The 19,868-nt window shown below is 51.5% G+C and overlaps 3 protein-coding genes across 9 annotated transcripts in view; 1 reads left to right on the forward strand and 2 right to left on the reverse strand.

Moving 5' to 3' along the window:
- The first annotated feature begins 162 nt into the window (after positions 1-162).
- On the forward strand, positions 163-8,672 carry RBM22 (RNA binding motif protein 22). 3 transcript variants are annotated; one of them, XM_054079599.1, is made up of 12 exons: positions 163-316; positions 1,256-1,309; positions 2,256-2,285; positions 3,320-3,452; positions 3,735-3,835; positions 4,015-4,187; positions 4,773-4,973; positions 5,481-5,645; positions 6,062-6,150; positions 6,608-6,739; positions 7,431-7,587; positions 8,450-8,672. In XM_054079599.1, the coding sequence occupies exons 1-11, from the start codon at positions 263-265 to the stop codon at positions 7,559-7,561; spliced, it is 1,263 nt and encodes a 420-aa protein (XP_053935574.1). In that variant the 5' UTR covers positions 163-262; the 3' UTR covers positions 7,562-7,587; positions 8,450-8,672. The 3 variants fall into 3 exon arrangements, with proteins under 3 accessions (XP_053935574.1, XP_053935575.1, XP_009559551.2); XM_054079600.1 differs by having other exon boundaries at positions 8,454-8,672; XM_009561256.2 differs by having other exon boundaries at positions 7,431-8,672.
- Positions 8,673-9,486: 814 nt separating this feature from the next.
- MYOZ3 (myozenin 3) lies at positions 9,487-16,346 on the reverse strand. The gene is made up of 7 exons (XM_009561244.2): positions 16,160-16,346; positions 15,097-15,183; positions 14,531-14,685; positions 14,214-14,288; positions 13,995-14,142; positions 13,541-13,712; positions 9,487-10,736 (listed from the first exon to the last, which is right to left on the reverse strand). The coding sequence occupies exons 2-7, from the start codon at positions 15,125-15,127 to the stop codon at positions 10,574-10,576; spliced, it is 744 nt and encodes a 247-aa protein (XP_009559539.2). The 5' UTR covers positions 15,128-15,183; positions 16,160-16,346; the 3' UTR covers positions 9,487-10,573.
- Positions 16,347-16,709: 363 nt separating this feature from the next.
- The window catches only part of SYNPO (synaptopodin), a 36,275-nt gene continuing 33,116 nt past the window's right edge, over positions 16,710-19,868 (reverse strand). For all 5 annotated transcript variants that reach the window (XM_054079571.1, XM_054079570.1, XM_054079569.1 and 2 more), the window contains one exon: positions 16,710-18,983. In XM_054079571.1, the coding sequence (XP_053935546.1) occupies positions 18,204-18,983 (780 nt within the window). In that variant the 3' untranslated portion in view covers positions 16,710-18,203. The remainder of the gene's footprint in view (positions 18,984-19,868) is intronic.

Here is a 19,868-nt window from a genome sequence, read left to right on the forward strand (position 1 = left end):
GGTCTCGCCCTTGCTTCCCCCCAGCTCCTAATGGTCTCGCCCTCGCTGTCCCCATCCCCAGTGGCTCCGCCCTCTGCGCTCAGCCCCGCCCCGTGCCTCTCTATGGTTCGCCGTGCCTAGAGCGCCCATCCCTCTGCGCTCTGCTCGCCTCCCGCCTCCCCTCTTTCTTCCCTTCAGCGCTTCGTCGGTAGCGGAAGTGACGGTGCTTCCGGCTCCCGCTGGCTGCCGGGATCCAGGAGGGGCGGCCGTGGGCACTGCCGCCATGTCCACATCGCTGGGCTCCAACACCTACAACCGGCAGAACTGGGAGGACGCGGTGAGTCCCGCGGGGCCCAGAAGGAGGCAGCGCGGGCCTCGGGCCGCTCCCCGCCCGCTTCGCGGCTCCTGGGGACGCTGGGCCGCGCCGGTGGCCGCGGTCTTAGGGGCTGGGGCCGTTCTGGGGCGAGAAGCGTGTGCTGGGGACCCCGGGCGGGCCCTGCCGCGCTTAGGCCGCGGGAGAACCGAAATCTCCCGAATATTATTTGTTGGTTCTGGTGATACCGGGAAATCAACTCTCTAAGACTCACTTTGGAGTTTCAGACAGCCAGTACCCCTTATCAGGCCCGGGCAACTCCAGGGAGTGATCTCCATCAGTCCTGTGCAGTGAGACCAGTGCTGGGAGAGAATCTATGTCTCACTTACATGTATAAACTTTCCCAGAAATCTTATGCATATTTTATCACTTTCCGAGGTCTAATTTTAGTGTTATTATGAACTTCACAACAGTCAAATCTCTTGCTAATTTGGAGCTGCCTCCAGCTCTGTCTGACCTTGCATTTGAGACAGACTGCAAACAGAAGTGATTCCCGAATACATATCTGTTCAGCACAAATCACACCGAACACAAGATGTTACCATCTCCAAAGGATGAACGGTGTCTGGGAAAACCCTGCTTCGCAGAAAACATGCTGTCAGGGGGACACTTTGTCTAACTTTCAAAAAAGTACCACTACTTAGATGAAACCTTACTTTAATTTAAATTAAAAAATATTCCATATTTTGTAATAGTAACCATTCTTTGTATCACCGAGCTTCACCTCGGACTGAAACAGCTAGTGGGTGCAGTTCTCTCCTCATACAGGCTGTGGGGTTGCGGCTATGACTCTTTGGCGTCTTCCAAACAGCCTGATTGGTTTAACTCGGCAATGTTTTTTCCGATTTCAGTGATGCAAGTTTGTTGCTCATTTCTGACTTTCTTTCTTCTCGTTCCATTCAGGACTTCCCGATTCTGTGCCAGACATGTCTTGGAGAAAATCCCTACATCCGAATGGTATGTGCCCGCGCGACAGTGTGGTCCTTTCCATGTGTTGGACCTAGAATGCTGGGTTTGGGGGCTAAAATAAGCCTGGCTGTAGGAGGAGGTGCACGTGCACATACATTCCCAATTAGTTGGTTTTGTACAACAGGATTTGGTTCCATTGTTGGTATGTGATGTCATGGCATTAGGTATGCAGTTTAGTGTAAATCAGTCAAAAAGGAGAGCCAGATGACTCAATGCAATGTATAGGGTGGAGGAAATATTAGAAAACAAAACTTTGGTACGGATGTATCAAGTAATACGGACAAGAATGAGCTGCTGAAATGTTAGATAGCTTAAATGTTTAAAATGTGCAGATGTGCACCTCTAAAAATAAGTTAAAACTGTCTTATGAAGTCTAGTAGTAATTTAAATTCTTGTTTGTTTACCATAGTTCCCTCCATGCAGGATGAGTCAGTCGCCTTATATTGTGTTTCTCTGTACTCAGCCTGGTTGCATATGACCTATGCTTAGATTATCTTCCCTTCACCTTTTAATTCCACCACTTTTTCTGAGGCAGATTGTGGTGTTTTTATGAAATAACCTTGTTGCCGGTATAGCTGATATCTCAAAACCTGCTTATTTTCGTGGTTTATTTCATAAAACATCATCTTTGCTTAAAGTATTTGCTTAAAATATTCCATTTCATTCTCACGTTTCAGCAGTGCATGAGGTGAGACTTGGAGCATTGTGGTTTTAGTGCATGTTTCTAAAACAAATATGGATTAAGGTTTTTTCAAGTTTTTCTTTGTCCTGTTGACATGCCAAGGTGTAAGCCCAAAACACAGGAGGTTGTGTCTAAATGCATATAATTAGGAAAAAAACATGTTCTGCTGTAACATCAGTGATGTGTTTCATGTTTTATGTTGAATTGACAGCACTTCATATTTTTCTTTTATTGTTTTTGATTGTATTTCAGACCAAAGAAAAATATGGAAAAGAATGCAAGGTAGGTTTGTTGTCTTTTGGAGAGAGAACATCGAAATCTGTGCACATCTAGGAGGAATACATTTTAATGTTAAAACACGTCAGTTGCGGAAAAGTGCTTATCTAGGTTAACAACTTAAAATGTTTATGTAATTCCATATGTTTTTAGGTTAAGTCTACCATGTGCTTTGTCAAATTCGGTTGATCTTAAAATAGTAAAAGTATTGAAGACTGCTCAGACAGGCTTGGGATTTGCTCCTATTTATCAGAATTGGGCTTTGCAAATATCGCTGTACTGTATTTGAAGGTATTTCTGCATTTTATGTGATCTTGTAGTTTCTCTTGCAAGTTTATTTTTACTCACAAGTGGTGCGTGAATAATTGGAGTTTAGTTTTTGCCATGGATATGTTATTCATGGCTACGTGGTGATTTGTGTTAGATGTCTAAGAAATAAGCCACATTGATTTCTGAGGGTGCAGGAAATACTTAGTGTGGTCTGGACGGAGGAAAATTAAAGTAAGTTTTTTGCTCCTTTTATCAGTTGTCACCTGAGGTGAAGAGAAGGTATGTGTTGAAATTTTGCTTTTTGCTTCTCAAACTGGATGTGCAGTAGCAGCAGATGTGTTGTGCTACCAGAGAAGATCGAGAGCAATAGTCATCTTCTGGACTAAAATTCTCCTAACTTCTCACTGGGCTTGTTGCTGTGCTGGTGGCTGATTTACAATTTATTTGTAGTTCACCTCTAAGAGCTCTGTGCTGACACTGCCTGAAGTGAAGGAGGATTTCTTCTTCCTTGGAGTAGATCTGTTTTCAGCATGTGGGTTATTGTAATAAATCAAAACAACAACAAGAACAAAACCTACTTAAAACTTCCTCCTGACAAAGTAAGACACCAAATAGAAACAAGTATTTCTTGAGGTCTGAGTCTTAGCACTGAGAGGAGGAAGTTGTATAGAGATGAGATGTGGTTGGACTTCTTAAGTTTCCATGCAAGAACCAGAATAGTGACTTTGTTGCTGTGTGACAGTGATACAAGTGTCGACTTTGTCTTGCAGATTTGTGCCAGGCCTTTCACAGTGTTTCGCTGGTGCCCTGGTGTTCGTATGCGTTTCAAGAAAACAGAAGTATGCCAGACATGCAGCAAGCTGAAGAATGTCTGTCAGACCTGTCTGCTTGACCTGGAATATGGTGTGTACCAAAAAATGTGAACTTAAAGAAGCTGCCGCTTGCCTCTGAAATTAAGGGTGGTGAAAAGTCTTTAAGTGGATGCGTGTAATTGGCATAGTTGCCTCTGTACAGTCTTCCAGAAGAGCTAGTCTTCATGATGACACCTCTTCTGAGGTTCGGGGGCAGCGTTCTGTTCCTGAGCGGTAGAGGAGTTCTCTCTGGCTGGTGCGGTTTGCAACAACTACTGCTCTTTCAGCTTATGCTTCATATGAATTTATTGGGGTTTGGTTTGTTTGATTCTAGGTTTGCCTATTCAAGTCCGAGATGCAGGACTCTCCCTTAAGGATGAAATGCCGAAGTCTGATGTCAATAAGGAGTACTACACCCAGAACATGGAACGAGAGGTAGGAAAGTGGGATTATAATCACGCTTTGTACATATATGGGGGAGGGAATGTGACAGACTTGCTTTTATGAAAAGGAATGACTCGTCTTGTCTTAAAATTATTTGCTTGCTCTGAATCTGTGCGTTAGGTTCCAATGGTGATAAAAATCTCATCATTTTCCTTTTAATGACTGTTTAGATAGCCAATTCTGATGGCACTAGACCAGTTGGTGCACTAGGAAAAGCTACTTCTACCAGTGACATGCTGCTGAAGCTGGCTCGGACCACGCCTTACTACAAACGTAACCGTCCTCACATCTGTTCCTTTTGGGTAAAAGGAGAATGCAAGAGAGGAGAAGAGTGTCCTTACAGGTACAGATACAGCTGAAACATTTAATCTGTTTGCCATGGGCAGACACAACTCCCCTGAGGGCTGAGAGAGCAGGAAATGGTGCAGTGGACAGAAGAGACAGCACTGTGATTGGGGTCAGCGTGACGCTTGCGGTCAGTTGGCACGCAGCAGCTGTGAATGAATCTTTGTTGCGGCAAGTTCCCTTGTGAGAAATTAGCTGTGTGGCCTTGTAGTGTTTTGCTGAAGTGGTGGCTGCAGCTCTTCTCTTGCATAGTTCATTTTTTCCTTTTGTGGCGTCAGCCCCCTCAATCAGAGATCTTTGTATTTGAACAAGAGGCCATTTGAAACCCAGCTCTTGTATTTTGCAGTGCTGGATGCTGAGCTGTCAGAGGTGCCATTCACTCAGAACTTGAGGCAGTCCTGACTGCAGTTTAAGTTCTCCAGGCTGGTTTTTCTTTTTTTTTTCCATTTTGGTATGTTTATGTAAACAGAGTTTCGCATATAAGCAACCAGAGCTTTTCAGAGGGGAAGGCAGCAGTTATAGTCATTTTGATCTGATGCAGCTGTGACTGGTGTTCTGAAATGCTTTATTTGCTAAACCTTAGACATGAGAAACCTACAGATCCAGACGACCCTCTGGCTGATCAGAACATCAAAGATCGTTACTATGGAATTAATGATCCTGTGGCTGATAAACTTCTGAAACGAGCATCAACCATGCCTCGTCTGGACCCCCCTGATGACAAGACTATTACTACATTGTATGTTGGAGGGCTTGGAGATACTATCACTGAATCAGATCTCAGGTGTGTTGGTGAATTTGTATCATCCTTGCCTTTGTATGTGATGCTTTTATTACTGCCCTTACTTAAAGGGAGGAAATCTTTCTTGCAAGGCAAAAAAATGTGTCTGGTTTTCCTGAATGGGGAGCTGGTTGGTGGGCAAGTGCAGAGGAGTGCCAGCTTGTTGGAGAACAGGTGAACAGACACATTTCAAACTCTTTGGTTAAAATTTCTCTCTTTAAGGATGAGTCATCCTTTGAGCTGTTCAGAATACTGTGTTACACTTCTTACAACAAGTCCCACGGCCTCTCTATAGCTAGTTGATGAGAAAAGCTGCTGCAGAGTTTTTGTTGCTCCATAATTGCACAGAGGGGCAAGAGACTCGATTTCTGATGGTTAGTCAGAACTGGTAATGGAGAAAAGAGAGGATTTGAGCATATCTATTTCTGCACATGATGAGAATCCTACTCTGCTATGTACCCTGTGGCCTGCAGGAATGGGCTTTCATAACCACTTTTTTCCTCCCCACAGAAATCACTTTTACCAGTTTGGGGAGATTCGGACAATAACTGTAGTGCAGAGGCAGCAGTGTGCTTTCATCCAGTTCGCCACCCGGCAGGCTGCGGAAGTGGCTGCTGAGAAATCCTTCAACAAACTCATTGTCAATGGTCGCAGGCTGAATGTCAAATGGGGAAGGTGAGTGCGCGGAAAGATGCTGCCACAAAGTTCTTCGCACAGTTTATGCAGTCTTGAAGAGCAGGATTGGATATTAAGTTGAAGTAGAGACTGTGTTGGTAAATATTTGGGGTCTTGTTACAGTTTGCTTTTATTTCAGCAGTGGGATCTGGGTTGAAATTTACATAAATTGCACAAAATATGTAAAGAGTTTCCTGGCTGAGGGTTGTGAATGAGTTTCTGTAGTTCTGCTTCTAATCCAGCTGCCATAAACACTGCGTGCTTTGTACCAGCTGTCTCTGATATTCTGTGAACTTCTCATCTTCAATCTAGAGCAACGGATTAGATTAGCTAATATGATGCTCTTGTGGTGTGAGTATTTGCTTAACCTGCCTTTTCTCATCCTTGTCCTAAAACAAACCTTGTCTGTTTTTTAGGTCTCAGGCAGCAAGGGGAAAAGAAAAGGACAAGGAAGGTACTACAGAATCCGGGATAAAGCTGGAGCCAGTTCCAGGACTTCCCGGAGGTGAGGGATTTGTCATCTCTGAAACACTTAGATGTTGACCTGCTTCCATGAGGGAGGCTGGTGTTAAACCCTTGGGAACAGCAACAGAGTTCAGGACAGTAGAGGCACTGATGAGCCCAGAGCGAGCAGTTACAGTAGGTTTGCAGCAGATCCAACAAGGATGAGAGGTGAGCTTTGGAAGCAAATTCTTGATGAAAAGACTTCTTTTATGTGATGAGTGAAAAGTTAAAGCTGAATTCAAGTTGCTTAGGTCTGAGATGCTGTCAACCTGTGCTTTTCAAGGCTTGCGTAATGTTTCCCTAATCCACTGGGTGTTGCTCTGGTTCAGACAGCCAATAGTAGCAGCAGTTTGCCCTTGTAGAAGAACTGATTGCGTCTGATTGCCTATCTGAAGGCACATACTCTGTGTATCTTGACTGAGAGATTTTTCCATAACCACAGTGTGTGTTTTCTGCAGCTCTCCCCCCTCCTCCAGCTGCAGAAGAGGAGGCTTCTGCGAATTACTTCAACCTACCTCCGAGTGGCCCTCCAGCCGTGGTTAACATTGCCTTGCCGCCTCCTCCTGGCATTGCTCCACCACCACCTCCAGGTACTTGTGTTTCCCCTTCAAAGGGGGTGTTTGACTTGATGTCAGACGATTTAGTATTCTCTGCTCGGCTGCACTGCAGCACTGATGCATACCCTGAGTTGATTTTCCTCATCCCTAATCCCATAATGTAAACGGATGATTTAAAATGAGCTGTCAGCACAGTTTAATTAAACTGAGCCGCCTGTTGCGGTATGTATTCACTTGCAAATTCCCTGGCATGTCAGAGATCCCTGTTACTGGTACTGAGACCTACTCTGTGCTTTTGCTGGCTGTGCAAATGCCTCATTAACGTGAACTTCAAAGGGTAATTCTGCAGCTGGCAGAATGCCAACCTGTGTTTGGCCGTGTGTATATATATCCATCCAGCGACCCCTCTTTTATGGGGTGTCAGACTCGTGGATGTGTTTGCTTTGCTCCACGGTTGAGTAGAAAGCATTTGGATTGGCATTACAGACACTGTCCAGTGACCCACTAGCTTTTATCTGGGGGTAACGGTGTGTACTGGGTAAGGATTGCTCCCAGTTGCGCTGGAGAGAGGGTAGAGAGCTTGGAGATTTGAGGAATCACAGGAGAGGTGCATCTTTTTAAGGCACAGCTGCAAGCCAGCTGTTTTCTGTCAGTAGTTTCAAACACTTGTACAGCTGCCTTGGTTCTGTTGCTTTGTCTGAACGTGACAACTTTCTTTCTGCAGGTTTTGGACCACACATGTTCCACGCCATGGGGCCCCCGCCTCCCTTCATGAGAGCCCCAGGCCCCATTCACTATCCGTCTCAGGATCCCCAGAGGATGGGGGCCCACGCGGGAAAGCACAGCAGCCCCTAACACGTCATCCTGCCCTCATCCTTTAAGTAAATGCTATTTTCTAGTTACCGTGGTAGCACCGTATGTTGAGCTGTGGGTGAGCTAGAAAAGCTTTATGTCCCTGCTTGCAGACACTGGGCACACTGAGCTCTGTGTCTCCACTAGCTAGTTGGATCATTGACAAATCCCAGATCTTTCATTTAGTGTTGAGGGGTGGGAGGGGATTTGGGACAGACAGAAGGGCTGTCGGGGGTCTGTGGATCAGGTGTACCGGAATTACAGTGCTGTGCGTGTATCCCATTGGCACTCTTTTGAAATAAACTTCCGGGAAAACAAAACCAAGCCCATTCGATATCCTCAGTCTGAACAATATTGACTGTTTTGATGTAACCAGAGATTTTTCTCTTTGTCAGGTAACCAATGACTTATTCTAATGAGATATTAAACCAGGACTGAATAAGAGCTGAAAAACAAGCCTATCAGACATGCCAAACCCATGGCTTTGCTTTATTATTGGCACAGAATTTTCCTCGCTCCTTTTTCCTGACATCTTGTTTAAAAAAAAAAAACAGACAAAAACTCCAAGCTGTTTTGATGCTCCACTTCTAATCCTGTGCCTCCTGAGCCAGATAAGGGTCAGGTCATAGCAGCAGCCCCAAGTGTTGTGGTGTGGCAGGTTAGGAGTTGCCTCTTTTAGCCTGGTGAGGGCCCCCTTGGTGGCCTCGTGGCTGGGCTTGTGTTGCCGGCAGCTGTGAGAGAGAATGTGGGGCAGCTGCAAGCTTGTCCAGGGTATATTTGAGGAATGATCATGACTTTGGGGGCCTGTGGATACAGTCTCTTCTTAAACTGTGAGGTGGATCCCACTTCATCCTGTTCTGAAAAGACATGATACTTTTCTTTCTGCTCTAGCTAGAGTGATTGTCCAGGAGAACTGTGCCCTGCATGGAGCCTGCCGTTGATTAAGGTGTATGTACACGCGGCTGGAGGATTTTAAGTTTATCTGTATGTCAGCTGCTTTCGCGTAATGGATCTGTGGACATCTTTCTGTGAAGCAAACCATGATGGGACCTGTTCTGAAGCCTCATTTCCTTGTTTAAAAAAAAATACATTAAAATATTTGGATTTTTCAACACTTTGCTTAGACCCTGCTTCCTGGAGGTTGGTGTCTGAGGTCCTTGTTTTTTATTTGGCTGCTGCCAAAGCCAAGATGCAGAGTCTATGGTGGCAGCGGGCCCATATTTAGTTTTATTTGCTGTCCTCTATGATGCCACTGTGTCCCCTGCTGAACTGCTGGAGGTGACATAGCATGTGTGGCACCAGCGGCATGGCTGGCAGGCAGGCTGGCTTTCTCGGGAGGAAGCTGTGCTTTGAGTGCAGGGCATTAGTTTTCACTAGGTAAGAGCCATCACAGGGTGGTGTTGGAGGACGAGCAGGGACGTGCTGGTGGCTCGGGGGAAGCTGTGGCATTTGCCACTGCTCTGGCCCCAAATCTCTATAGTCAGGGCCCATGAGGGCTGTGCAGACAGATTTTGGACACAAGCGAGCTTTACGTTATCACAATTTATTTATTTACAGCCAATCACCAGGGTGTACATGGGTTCTTCAGCTGATGGAGAAAGAAGAGATAGATGGGTTTGGAACAGGACAGCAGTTGAGCATCATCAGTTTTTAATGTTGAAGGATCAGAGCTTTTTTATTTCCATTTGTTTGTCCACTCCTGCTTCTGTGGGAAGAACAGAGCCTTGGAAGGTGCGGTGTGTCAGCAGAATCCCTGTGTGGGATTTCTCTGCACATCTGTCAGCACAGCAATTACAAATACTTTTGAGAAGTGATGCAGCTGTTAACTGCACTTCTACCACAAATGTACTTGCCTGGTTTATTCACAGTCGTGAAAAAGTTACTTTTATCTTGATGCTCCTGCTTTTGCAAGATTAAATAACTTGCAAGATTAAATAAGGGTAAACTTAAGAACCTGACAAAAACGATTGTGGAAATTAAGAAGTTAGAGATTTTTGGGATTTCCAGCTGTTTCAATGACTCCTACAGACTGCTGTTAATGCATGCCCCACTGTCACTGCTGAAAACCTGCAGTTCAATCCTCGCTGCTGATTTTTGCATTCGCAGAGAAGCCTGTGATTGCTCTGGTGTCATGGCTCTGCTGCTTTTCCTTCCCACTGATGCAGAAGTTGCCGCAAAACCCTGGCAATGTCTTCAGACTTGTGCAATTCTGCAGCACAGCTGGTCCAGGCAGGGCTGGATTCTTATTGACCATCTATATGAAACAAATCTGGTGTAAGTCAATCAGAGGGTTTAGGTGTTTATGCAAGGCATGCAAATAGCAGTAGGAAGGGGAAAATATCAGCTGCCAGGTGCTAGCTGGTAGCTTGTGGAAAGCAAGGCACAAGTTTCCAATTCCCAGTGTTCCTCTCCCTTATATCCTGGCTGTGCTGTGTTGGTAAATGGGCAGATTCTCAGTTCCTCATTTGTGTTTGTTGTCCAGCCAAGCCCAAGATAAGTGCTTTTAACATGCCAGTGCCTCCAGTAACTTGTTTTGCTGCTGCTCTTCAATTATCGCCTCCTCTCACTGTCCTGCCTGGAATGACAGATGTAGAGTTGTCCTGAAGATGGAATTTCTCTGCAAAGGCGAGCAGCTGTCAGAGCAGGTCTTGTGTGTCAGTGAAGAAGCAGCGAGACAGCTCAGTGCGTTGCAGCTGGCAGTCCTGCCGTTTTCCACAAGGCGAAGAAGAGGACGGGCTGTACGGAGTATTTTGTACAGGAGCTTACGGGGATCTGTTTGCATTATCAGTGAGAACTTGGCTGGTTAGCTTTGCTTTAAATGCCCTTGAGAGAATCACTGGTACGAGGGGAATTCAAAATGGTCCCAGTCTTGAGCTTGTTCAAATCCCTTTGAAGAGGATGACAACCCGAGACCACTAGTTTAGCTTTTGTGAAGAACACTTACTCCCCTCTCCCCTACTGTGCAAAGTATGAGCAAGAAAAGCAGCCGTGGCGATGGGGAAGGGAGCGCGTGTCCTATAGCTCTTCACTCTCTGGGAGGATCCGCACCCAACCTTGCGCCACTCTGTTGAAGTTGGGTCTGTGGGCGATCACCTCCAGAGCGCTCAGGTTATCCAGATCCACGGCAGGTGTGGAGAACAGGTCACCGACCAGTGTTTTGTCAAATGGGGTAGGAGTCCTGTGACACAAGGAAAAAACGGGCTTAGCGCATCATGAGGGTGGTCCTGCGTGTTGTAAATGTGATAGGAAAATCACTTCTGGATTTAGCAGCAACCTAGCAATGCCTGCAGCAATGCTCTTCTTCCTCCCCAGGATGTTGTTGGAGCCTCTGCTAGCCCAGCGAGGAGCTTCTCTTGTACAGACCCAACCTCAGCTTGAGCTTTGGCAGGCCTGGAGAGTGGGGTTTAATGCCTGAGTGCCAGTGGCTGTGCAGGAGAGGGTAGAGCATGGTGTTACCTTTACAGTAGTGTCTTGCAGTGTGCTCCACCACCAGCAGTAGAGCTGTGCTGTGCATGGAAGAGGTTAGGCTAAGGGAGCAGGTGATGGTGACAAACCCCCTGGTCTTTAGGAAGTGACTCGTTCACAGGCAATGTGTTCTGCAGAGTGCTGAGCTGACAGTGCTGTGTCCTGACTGCTCCAGCACATGTGCAGAATGAAGGTCTTTCTCTTGGCCCTGGCTCCAGTCTGCGTTTTGGACAGCTTCTCGTGGACTGTGACTAACAGGAGGAGCTGGGGGTGGGGGGGTAGGAGCTGTCATCCCTTTTTGGAGAAATGTGGAAAGGCAGCAGGGAAGAGAGTGCCAGCCCCCAAAAAGCCACAAATGTTGGTTTTGGAGCAGCGTATGGAGACTGAGCTATCAATGAGGCATAGCTGGGAATGTTTGCTTTGGGAAGCACTGCTCGAACATGAGTAACGTGGCACTGTTTTGCAACAGAGGAAAAATAAGGGGGGAAAGGTAAATGAGAGAGGTTTATTCCAGAAAACTCGTTTCTGGGAAAAGACAGACAAGCTTTTCAAAGCTTGTTTTTCACTCTCTGGAGGCAGCACACTTTAGCAAGGTGGCCGAAGGTCTGTGCATCACAGCCTGAGTGTTTACAGTTGGGAGTAGATTGGTCTGCCTTAATGCAGTTGCTGTTGAGATGGTGAACTTGCCCTCTGACCCGTGCGAGCTGTGCTGGGATTCCCCTAGCTTTAGGCAAGGCGACTGGCTGAAAAACTTCAAGCTGCTTTTTCTGCAGTTCAGTATTTGATGAACTGAGAAGTGATTTGAAAGCCAACAGCTTGGAAGATCATGAAAAGCCCCCAGTTAAAAGCAGATTGGGTCTTTGAATCTTAATGCCTCAGTGAAGAATTAGAGGAGGTGGCAAGAGGCTTGGTGTTAAATTAGTATCCGTCTGTATTAAATAACAGTTCAAGGCTTTAAATAGAAAGGCAGCATGTGAGAGGGGAGAAATGGTGCAGGGTGAAGCATTATTCAGAAACATGCCCTTGCTTCTGTCCCTGTCTGTAAATAAATACTGAGGCAGGAAAACAGCTAAATGTTGGAAGAAAAGAGACAAGCGTCTGCAGCAGCTCCTTGTCCTCCTACTACGGCACCTCCTCTGATGTTACTGCTCTAGGAGAGCTTGCGAGGGCTGAGGAACTGGGAAGGAGACCCTGAGGGAAGAGCTAATGCAGTCCTTTTATTTCTCCGCTCTTGCCTGTGACTTCTTGTCTCTTCTGTTCATTCCGCCACCTCTTCCCTCGCTCCCTCAGACTCATTCCAGTGCAAACCAGTGTGCTGCCACTCTCTCTGGTGGGGGAAGGGAAATACAGCAGGGGTTCATCGTGCCACAGCCTTGTTCTCTGCACCTCGCCAGGCCCCACAGCAAAGCCCCCAGGGCTGAGGGAGAGGAGAGCAGCGAAGGGACAGTGATGGCTGCCCTTTAGGATGCTGTTCCCACACAGAGGGGTTGTCACTCCCCCAGACCCTTCTGCCAAGCATTCAAAGTGCAGCAATCCTGTTCTGAACCTCCCCAAATCCAACCTGGGTGCTTAGGAAAGCTGCCATCTGCAGAGTCCCAGCGCAGCACCACATGATCTGATGGGGAGCAATGCGGTGTCCGGGCAGGGAGGTCCAGTGAGAGCTTGCCTGCTGGAAGGTGACTTTGGCCAGGCCACCAAGGCTAACATACTTTTACCCTCAAGAAAGGCTTTCAGTGAGGAGTGCCAGGACCTTGCCTTGTGCATTCCCTGTGATGATCAGCTTGAAAGTTCAGTTCTTATTATTCTACATTGGGCTGCTGGTGCTCTGCTACCATCACCTCTCCAAATTCTGAATCCCCACTAAGGACCTTTCCTGAAAGGAGATTTTCCTTGGTGGTTTCTGCTCCCAGCCTTGACTCCAGTGTAATTTGGAGATGCCCAGGAGATGCAGGGTGTGGAGTTTGCCAGGCTGAACCACCATAAATGAGCTAGGAGACTTCAATCTCAAGCAGGAGAAAGGAATCTAGTGATCTCTTAGCACCTTGTGGGAAGATTAACCTTATACCCCCACCACTTCCAGCAGCTGCTTGGATACCTTAAGGAAATTAGGAAAGGGACTTGGCAGTGTTTGTGCCGTTCCCCTACCCAGCCCAGAGCTGAGCCCAGCTGGGAACAGCAGTGATTCCTTCCCCAAGAACACGTGCATGAGAATTAGTCCTCCCAGATTTCATCCCCGAGGCTACCCAGTACGATCAAGCTCTTAATGCTGCACAAACTGGGTGGTGGAGATGAGAGGAGATCTGAGGAGCTGCTGGAGGCAGGGATCTTTGCAGAGGAGCCACATAGTTGCTCCTGACCAGGCAAAGAGCAACCTGAGCCCTTGCTGCTCCCCTGTGGTGTATAAAGAGGGTGTGGACCATTGTATTTCCCTGGCAGGATGTTCGATTCTTCTTGGGGCTGAAGGGCTTGACCAAGGGATGGACAGGTTGGCAGTGTCTGCTCCTTGGCCAGCATTACCTGTTGAAGCTCCTGAAGTCCCATGGGGCGGGTTTCACGGGCAGCTGGGTCTTGCCATACACAGCATTGTTCTCATTACTGAGGAGCTCCTGCCACGGGGATCGGTAGCCTTTGGGGATGGCGGTGACATTGAACTTCTCCGGGGGGACTTCTTTGAGGGGGCTTGAGTATCCTGTGTGGGAGGAGAGACAGCATGGGCTGCTGCGACCGCAGCCTGGCTGGGGCAACATCCCGAGCAGGTGAGAGGGGCCTGGGAGCAGCTCTGCCTTTGCATGCTCACAGAGGACCTGCTGCTGGGAGCAGCATTGCAAATCTATAACATAAATATTTATATATAGAAAGACTCTGGGGAGGGTTTTGGGGAGAACCCCTTGGCAAGCAGCAGCTCGCTGCCTCCAGCCCCGCTTTACCGAGATAACAATGGTGTCAGCTTTGGTGTGGATGTGGCATTTACCCGGCGCCAGGGCATCAGGGTTGAGGACTTTGCTCATCTGCAAAACTTTCTCTGTCTTCTTGGGCACTTTGGGGGGGCCACCCTGGGGTGATGCTGCCACGTGGAGCTCAGAGTGATAGTTCTGCTGGTCCTCGGCGTCCTCCCCTGCCTGCAGAGGGGAGAGTCAGTGGGGCATGGGGAGCTGTCGAAAGCACCTCAGAGCTTCCTCCACCTACTCACCATCCACTCATTTGCCGTTCCCTCCGCATCACCTTTCTCGCCGTGGTGTGAGCCACCTGCCCTCATCCCTGTGTGCTGTGGGAGGTGAGGAGAGGGGTCAGGGGGTGCAGGGGGGGCAGCACCCTTGCTTTTTGTTGAAAGCCAAACCTGATGCTCATCCCATCTCCACCCACAGCCCACCAAGACATCTCTCCTCTCCCTTTGTCTCGGCATAACAGCCAGCTCCCAGCCCCACAAGGGATCACTTCTCTGCAAAGTCTGTGAGAGCCGGGGAAAGGCTGTACTGCTTGGAGTAGGGAGGTGAGCTACACACCCACCTCCCTGTAGTTGCTGGGATGCTCAAAGACAAAGCGCTGCATCCTCCTCTGACGCTGCTGGAAGAGCTGTGAGCCACGGTTGTTCCGCAGGGAGAGTTCCTCAATCATCAGGTCCTGCGGTGTGCTCATCTTCTTGCCCAGGTCCAACCGGGGCACTGAGGAGGTCAGGGGAGAGTGCAGGCACAGCTGAGGGTGCTGCAGGGCTGAGGACCCCCGTGCCCAGCACAAGAGCAGCGTGTCCCCTTCCCAGGGTCCCTGTCGCACAGCTCAGCCCTGTGCCGACACTGTGAGGTGCACCAGGGACCAGCATTTCCTCAATGTGGGGGATTGTTAGGGATTATCCCCGGCCCAGAAGCTCAAACAGCTTCTCCTGCCCCCGTGCATGAATCTTCCAGCCTTCAACATGCAATTGCTGCCCCTTGGGGCCGTAGTGCAAAAAGGGACCAAGAAAGCAAGCACTGAGGCCCTGGGTATTGTGGCTAGTAGCCTCAACCAGAGCTGTGTCTGGCCGCTAGGCAGGGGGGCAGCACTGCCCTGGGGCTGGTGGCACCCGCTGACTGCCTTACCCTCTTCAGGTTCTGGTCTCATGATGGTCATCGCCTGCTGCCACGCTCCCAGGGCAACTCTGTGGGACGAGGATGGATCCTGCCCAGCTGGAAGAGAGAGGCAGCCCTGGGGTGATGCTGAGTGTGGGGATGCATCAGCCCCAGGAGTGCCACGGGGAGAGGCCAGGCTTTGGCTGAGAATTTCACAGGACAGCATCATCCCTGAACTTCATCTCCCCTGGCCAGCATCATCTCTGAACATCTCTCGTGACCAGGGTCATTCCTGCCCTGCTTTCTGTTCCTTTCAACAGATACAGGGAAACGTTAGAAGCCCCTTATCCCTTGCTTGTCATCTCTCCTCTCTGCCTTTCTGCAGGGCAGAAAACGTCCCCACCTCTGCCCTTGCCTACAGTGAGCTTGTGTCCTCGTCTCCTGAGTCTCCTCGGAGCAGCACCCACTGCCCGCAGCCTGCTAAGTGAGCAGGGCCCCTGGCTGCTCCCCCACCAACACCTCCGCCTTAGCAGAACTATTTTCAGCTGCTGGCCTCAAGGGTGCAGGAGCTTCAACCCTGACCCAGCCGTGGAGCTGGAGAGCCCAGCCAGCAGCGAGGCAGGACACAGAGCCACTGGACACGGTTGCTCCTTCACAGGGAGGCAGCTGGAAACCAGCCCTGGTCTGAGTGCCCCGAGCTACCCATCCGCAGCAGCACCCTCCTCGTGGCCGGTGTGTTCCGCTCAGCAAGCACAAGGTTTGGCCCTGTTTGGTGCATCCCACATCCCTTGGCTTGGGCTGGTGCTGTGCAGCTTCCCCTGAGAGCCCTGGAGAGCAGGGGGTCTCTGTGGAGCTGCCACTGCCTGGCACACAGTTCCCTGCCAGCTCCGAGTTCAAGATCCACCACCTGCACGATGAGCCTGGGACCTGTGCACCATCCTGCCCTCGACCTCGCTCCAGGCACCTGCTGTGTCCCCTGGGAGGCCATACCCTGCCCCCCGTGGTGATGTCCCCACCACCAAGGCTGGGTCATCCCCAAGCTCCATGCACACACGCACCCACCAACCCCAGTGCGGGACCTCTTCTCCCCTACCTGGCCAGGGGATGGCCCAAGATGTTGAGAACCAAAGATGCTCTCCTGCTGCACTGCGGACAAGGCTGAAGCTACGCTGTTGCCACCAGTGCTTGGTGGTCCTGGCTGGGCCTCCACGGCACCCGCGGGCTCCCTGCTGCTCGCCTCAGCCCGTGCTGGGCTCCAGCCCAGAAGCCAAGGTCTGGCCACAGGACAGCAGTTATTTCTGGCTGAGAAAGGGGGCGGAGCAGGGCTGACCCTTGGGGACTGGGATGCCGTCACCCGGGCACGGAGCAGGGCTGACCCTTAGAATCATAGAACAATAGAATCACTAGGTTGGAAAAGACATCTTGGATCATCGAGTCCAGCCCTTGGGGACTGGGATGCCATCACCCCAGCGCAAAGGAGGTCCAGCACTTGGAGACAGGGATGCTGTTACTCTGGCATAGAGTGGGGCTGACCCTTGGGGGCATGGATGCTGTCAGCCTGGTATGGAGCAGGGCTGAACCTTGGGGACCAGGGTGGTGGCAGTGTGCCACATGTGCCCAGGTCACCTTGGGGATGGATGGGAGCCAGGCAGGCCAGGTCAAGTGTGATAACGGCAGTTTATTTCTGAGCTGGATACACAACTGTGTGGTGGAGGCGCGTGCTGGTGGCTGGTGAGCAAGGGGGGCTGTGTCCTTAGAAGGGCAGGCTGTGGGGCAGGGGGATCCCAGGGGAAGGGCTGGGCTGGCTCAGGCAGCGTGTCATGGGGAAAGGGAAGGGGTGGCAGGACCTCCCTGAACCCTGACACCGCAATGCATCCTCCTTCCTCATTGCTGGTCTTACCAGCATCAAGCCTGCATCCCCTGGGCTGTGGTCACTGCCGTGGCATCTCCTGGCATCCAACCAACTCCTACTCATCTGTGGGTGGGGACAAGGACTTTGGGGGCCCATTGCCCTCCTACGCACCCACTGCTCTCCCCAGGCTCTGCCACATAAGTGTGTCCATCCCTCCTCTCATCACCCCCTGAGCCTCCCCCAAATACTGCTGTCCTCAGGGTGGAGTGTCTGCCCCCCAGTCCCTTGCAGGGCACCGGCCCTTTGCAGGTCCCCATGGGGACACCAGCCTGTCCCCAAGACACTCAGCATCGCCTCCTGCACCAACACCTCCTTCAAACCTTCTGCAACCTGTACTGCTTCCTTCACCCCCCTCCTCCTGCCCACCGTGGATGCCCCAGCACCCGCTGGTCCCCCAGTGCCCCTCCATCCCGGGGGTGATGGGTCAGGGACCGGATGAGCCTGGGGATGGGGACAGGGTTTGGGATGGGGCTGTCCCTCTCTTCACCTGGGTGGGGTGGAAGGGCACCTGTAAATGGTCCCCTTGACATGGAAATAAATAACTTTGGCTCTTTTTTTTTGGTCACCAGGGAAGGATTTTGGGGGAATTTCTTTAAGAAGGGATCAAAAGAGGAAAATATAATAATAAAAAAAGCCATGAAGAATGGGGAAGGGGGGGCGGGGCTGGAATTAAAAATGAACTTTTCCTCCTCAAAATCTGGTTTCAATTGAAACCAGCCAGATCTGGAGGCTGGAAGAGGGTGGGAGAGGGTCCCTGGCCACAACACCCACTTGGCACTGCCCACCCCCGTGTCCCCACAGGCAGCAGCACCGGCTGTGCCGCCCGGGGAAGCAGAGCTGGGGGGTGCTGGGCTCTGTGACACCCAGCGCTGGGGACAGGGGGCTCGCAGGGGACCACCGAGCTCATCCCCATCCCTTCTCCATGGGGCAGGGGCTGCGGAGGGAGGGGGCAGTGCTGGGGGCTGCCTCCCCTCTGCTGCTGCTGACCAGGCAGTCCTGCCCGAAAGGTTAGGGTGGTAAAAATAGAGCGGGGCCATGGGATGGTGGACAGGCAAGGAGGCACCTGACCCCACCGGCATGCCAAGGGGCCGCAGCAGCTCCACCAGGGAGCGGGGAAAATGGATTTTGGGAACCACAGCTCAGGCGTTGGGGCGTTCCCGCTTGGGGAGTCAACGGGTGGCATCTCTCAGGCTGGCAGGGCTGGGGACAGGGTGGCCTGGCAGGTCTAGGAGGTACAGGGGGCCCCCGAGGGCAGCCCCCCCGGCTTCATCCGCAGGCTGCCGGTCCAGCCCCGCGGGCACAGGTTGAAGCTGTGGATGCCCGGGCTCTTGGCCCCCGAGTCTTCGGAGTCGAGGGAGACGTCCGAGTCTGTCGGGGACCGGGAGGTGCAGCGCTTGGCCGAGGATCGCTTGCCCACGACGGGGGATGGCAGGGGGCTCTTAGGGCTGGGGGACAGCCCGGGGACAGGGCAGGAGGACAGGCTGGGTGGCAGCAGGAGCTGGCGACCTTCTGCCCAAGTGGCTCGGAGCATCCCAGGGGAGGCACAAAACTGGGGGCCGTCAGCCCGGGGTGATCGCAGGGGGCTTTTGTGGGTGGGCGAGGGGCTGCCCAGGCTCCCCAGCACCCCGCTGGCAGCCGGCGGTGCCGGGGCTCTGGAGCCCTCTGGCCGTGCCAGCCGAGGGGACTGGGGCAGACTGGGGGGGCTGGCGGGGATGGGGGTGAACGGCCGGGAGCCCTCCAGCCCCACCGCTTTGGGAGAGGAGCTTTTCCTCCGGGCAGCGTTGATGATGTTCCTGGCGAGCCGTGCTTGCATCTGCCGGCTGGCTCGGGGGTCAGCGTCCTGCCGCAGCGGGGACAGGGACCTCTCGCTCCATGGAGGGGACACTGGGGGTCCCTCATCCAGCTCGAGCACCGAGGCCGGGCTGGCCCAGCCGTCCAGGCTGCCCGGGCGCCTCGCCAGCCGCGGCGTCCAGGTGGGGGAGGCGGGCAGCGATGACCGCCTTTCCTGGAGGGGGACAGAGAGTGGGTTAGTGCGAGACAGCTTAGGGGGATGAAGGGGACAGAGCAGAGAGATGGGGGCAGGATTGGTTCTGTGGCCACTTTGGTGCTGGCTCAGCCCCATGGGAACTAGAGATGTGTCTGTGCATGTTGCGCCCCCAACAAGGGCTCCCCAAAAATGCTTCTCAGCAGGCGAGGTGTGGGGCAGGCTGAGCCTGCAGTTAATTATCCTTGGCCAAAAGGATATCCTGGCCAAAATGACCCAGGACATCTCTCTGCCTGCAGCTTCCCACAGCCTCCCTCCAGGTGATGAATCATAGAATCATACAATCATAGAATAGTTTGGGTTGGAAGGGCCCTTAAAGATCACCCAGTTCCAAACCCCCTGCCATGGGCAGGGACACCTCCCACTGGATCAGGATGCCCAATGGAGCCCCCCCAGTGCCGCCTTGGGGATCCATCGCCCGGCAGCTGCTCCCAGCCGGCAGGAAAGAGAAAAGCCTGGTCTGACAGCATAGAGAGTGTATTCAGAAGAAGAGAAAAAGAAAAACCAGAGGAGAAATAAAAGCACAGTCGAAAGGCAACTCGTTACCGCAGGGAGCACAGCCGGAGCCAGGACCAGGCAGAGGCACGGCTGGAGCACAAGCATCGGGCTGAGCATCGCCCAGCAGCCCTGGCACAGCCCTCGCTCCAGGCCGTGCCAAGCAGTGGTGCCCGACCCCAGCTCCGGCACCGAGTGCAGGGTGGGATGGGGATCCTGCAGTGTCCCCAGCTCTGTGGGGCTCTGCCGTTCCCCCAGGGATGTGGCTCTCCTCTGTGGCATGGAAGCAAATGAGGACAGATCCTGAAGGAACAGCAAAAGAGACAGGAGCAGGCACAGTGCAGCGGAAAG

This window comes from Cuculus canorus, chromosome 14, assembly GCF_017976375.1.
Source record: "Cuculus canorus isolate bCucCan1 chromosome 14, bCucCan1.pri, whole genome shotgun sequence".
In the NCBI taxonomy this organism is placed as follows: Eukaryota; Metazoa; Chordata; class Aves; order Cuculiformes; family Cuculidae; genus Cuculus; species Cuculus canorus.

What these genes read in the sequence shown, in the direction of transcription:
- MYOZ3 (XM_009561244.2), bottom strand. Translation starts at nt 15,127, where the DNA reads ATGACCATCATGAGACCAGAACCTGAAGAGG. An exon ending in CCCTGATGCCCTGGCGCCGG is followed by an intron (nt 13,713 to 13,994) that starts GTAAATGCCACA and finishes CCTCCCACACAG; the next exon opens with GATACTCAAGCCCCCTCAAA. An exon ending in GACTTCAGGAGCTTCAACAG is followed by an intron (nt 10,737 to 13,540) that starts GTAATGCTGGCC and finishes CTTGTGTCACAG; the next exon opens with GACTCCTACCCCATTTGACA.
- RBM22 (XM_009561256.2), top strand. Translation starts at nt 263, where the DNA reads ATGTCCACATCGCTGGGCTCCAACACCTACAACCGGCAGAACTGGGAG. An exon ending in AAAATCCCTACATCCGAATG is followed by an intron (nt 1,310 to 2,255) that starts GTATGTGCCCGC and finishes ATTGTATTTCAG; the next exon opens with ACCAAAGAAAAATATGGAAA. An exon ending in AATATGGAAAAGAATGCAAG is followed by an intron (nt 2,286 to 3,319) that starts GTAGGTTTGTTG and finishes TTTGTCTTGCAG; the next exon opens with ATTTGTGCCAGGCCTTTCAC.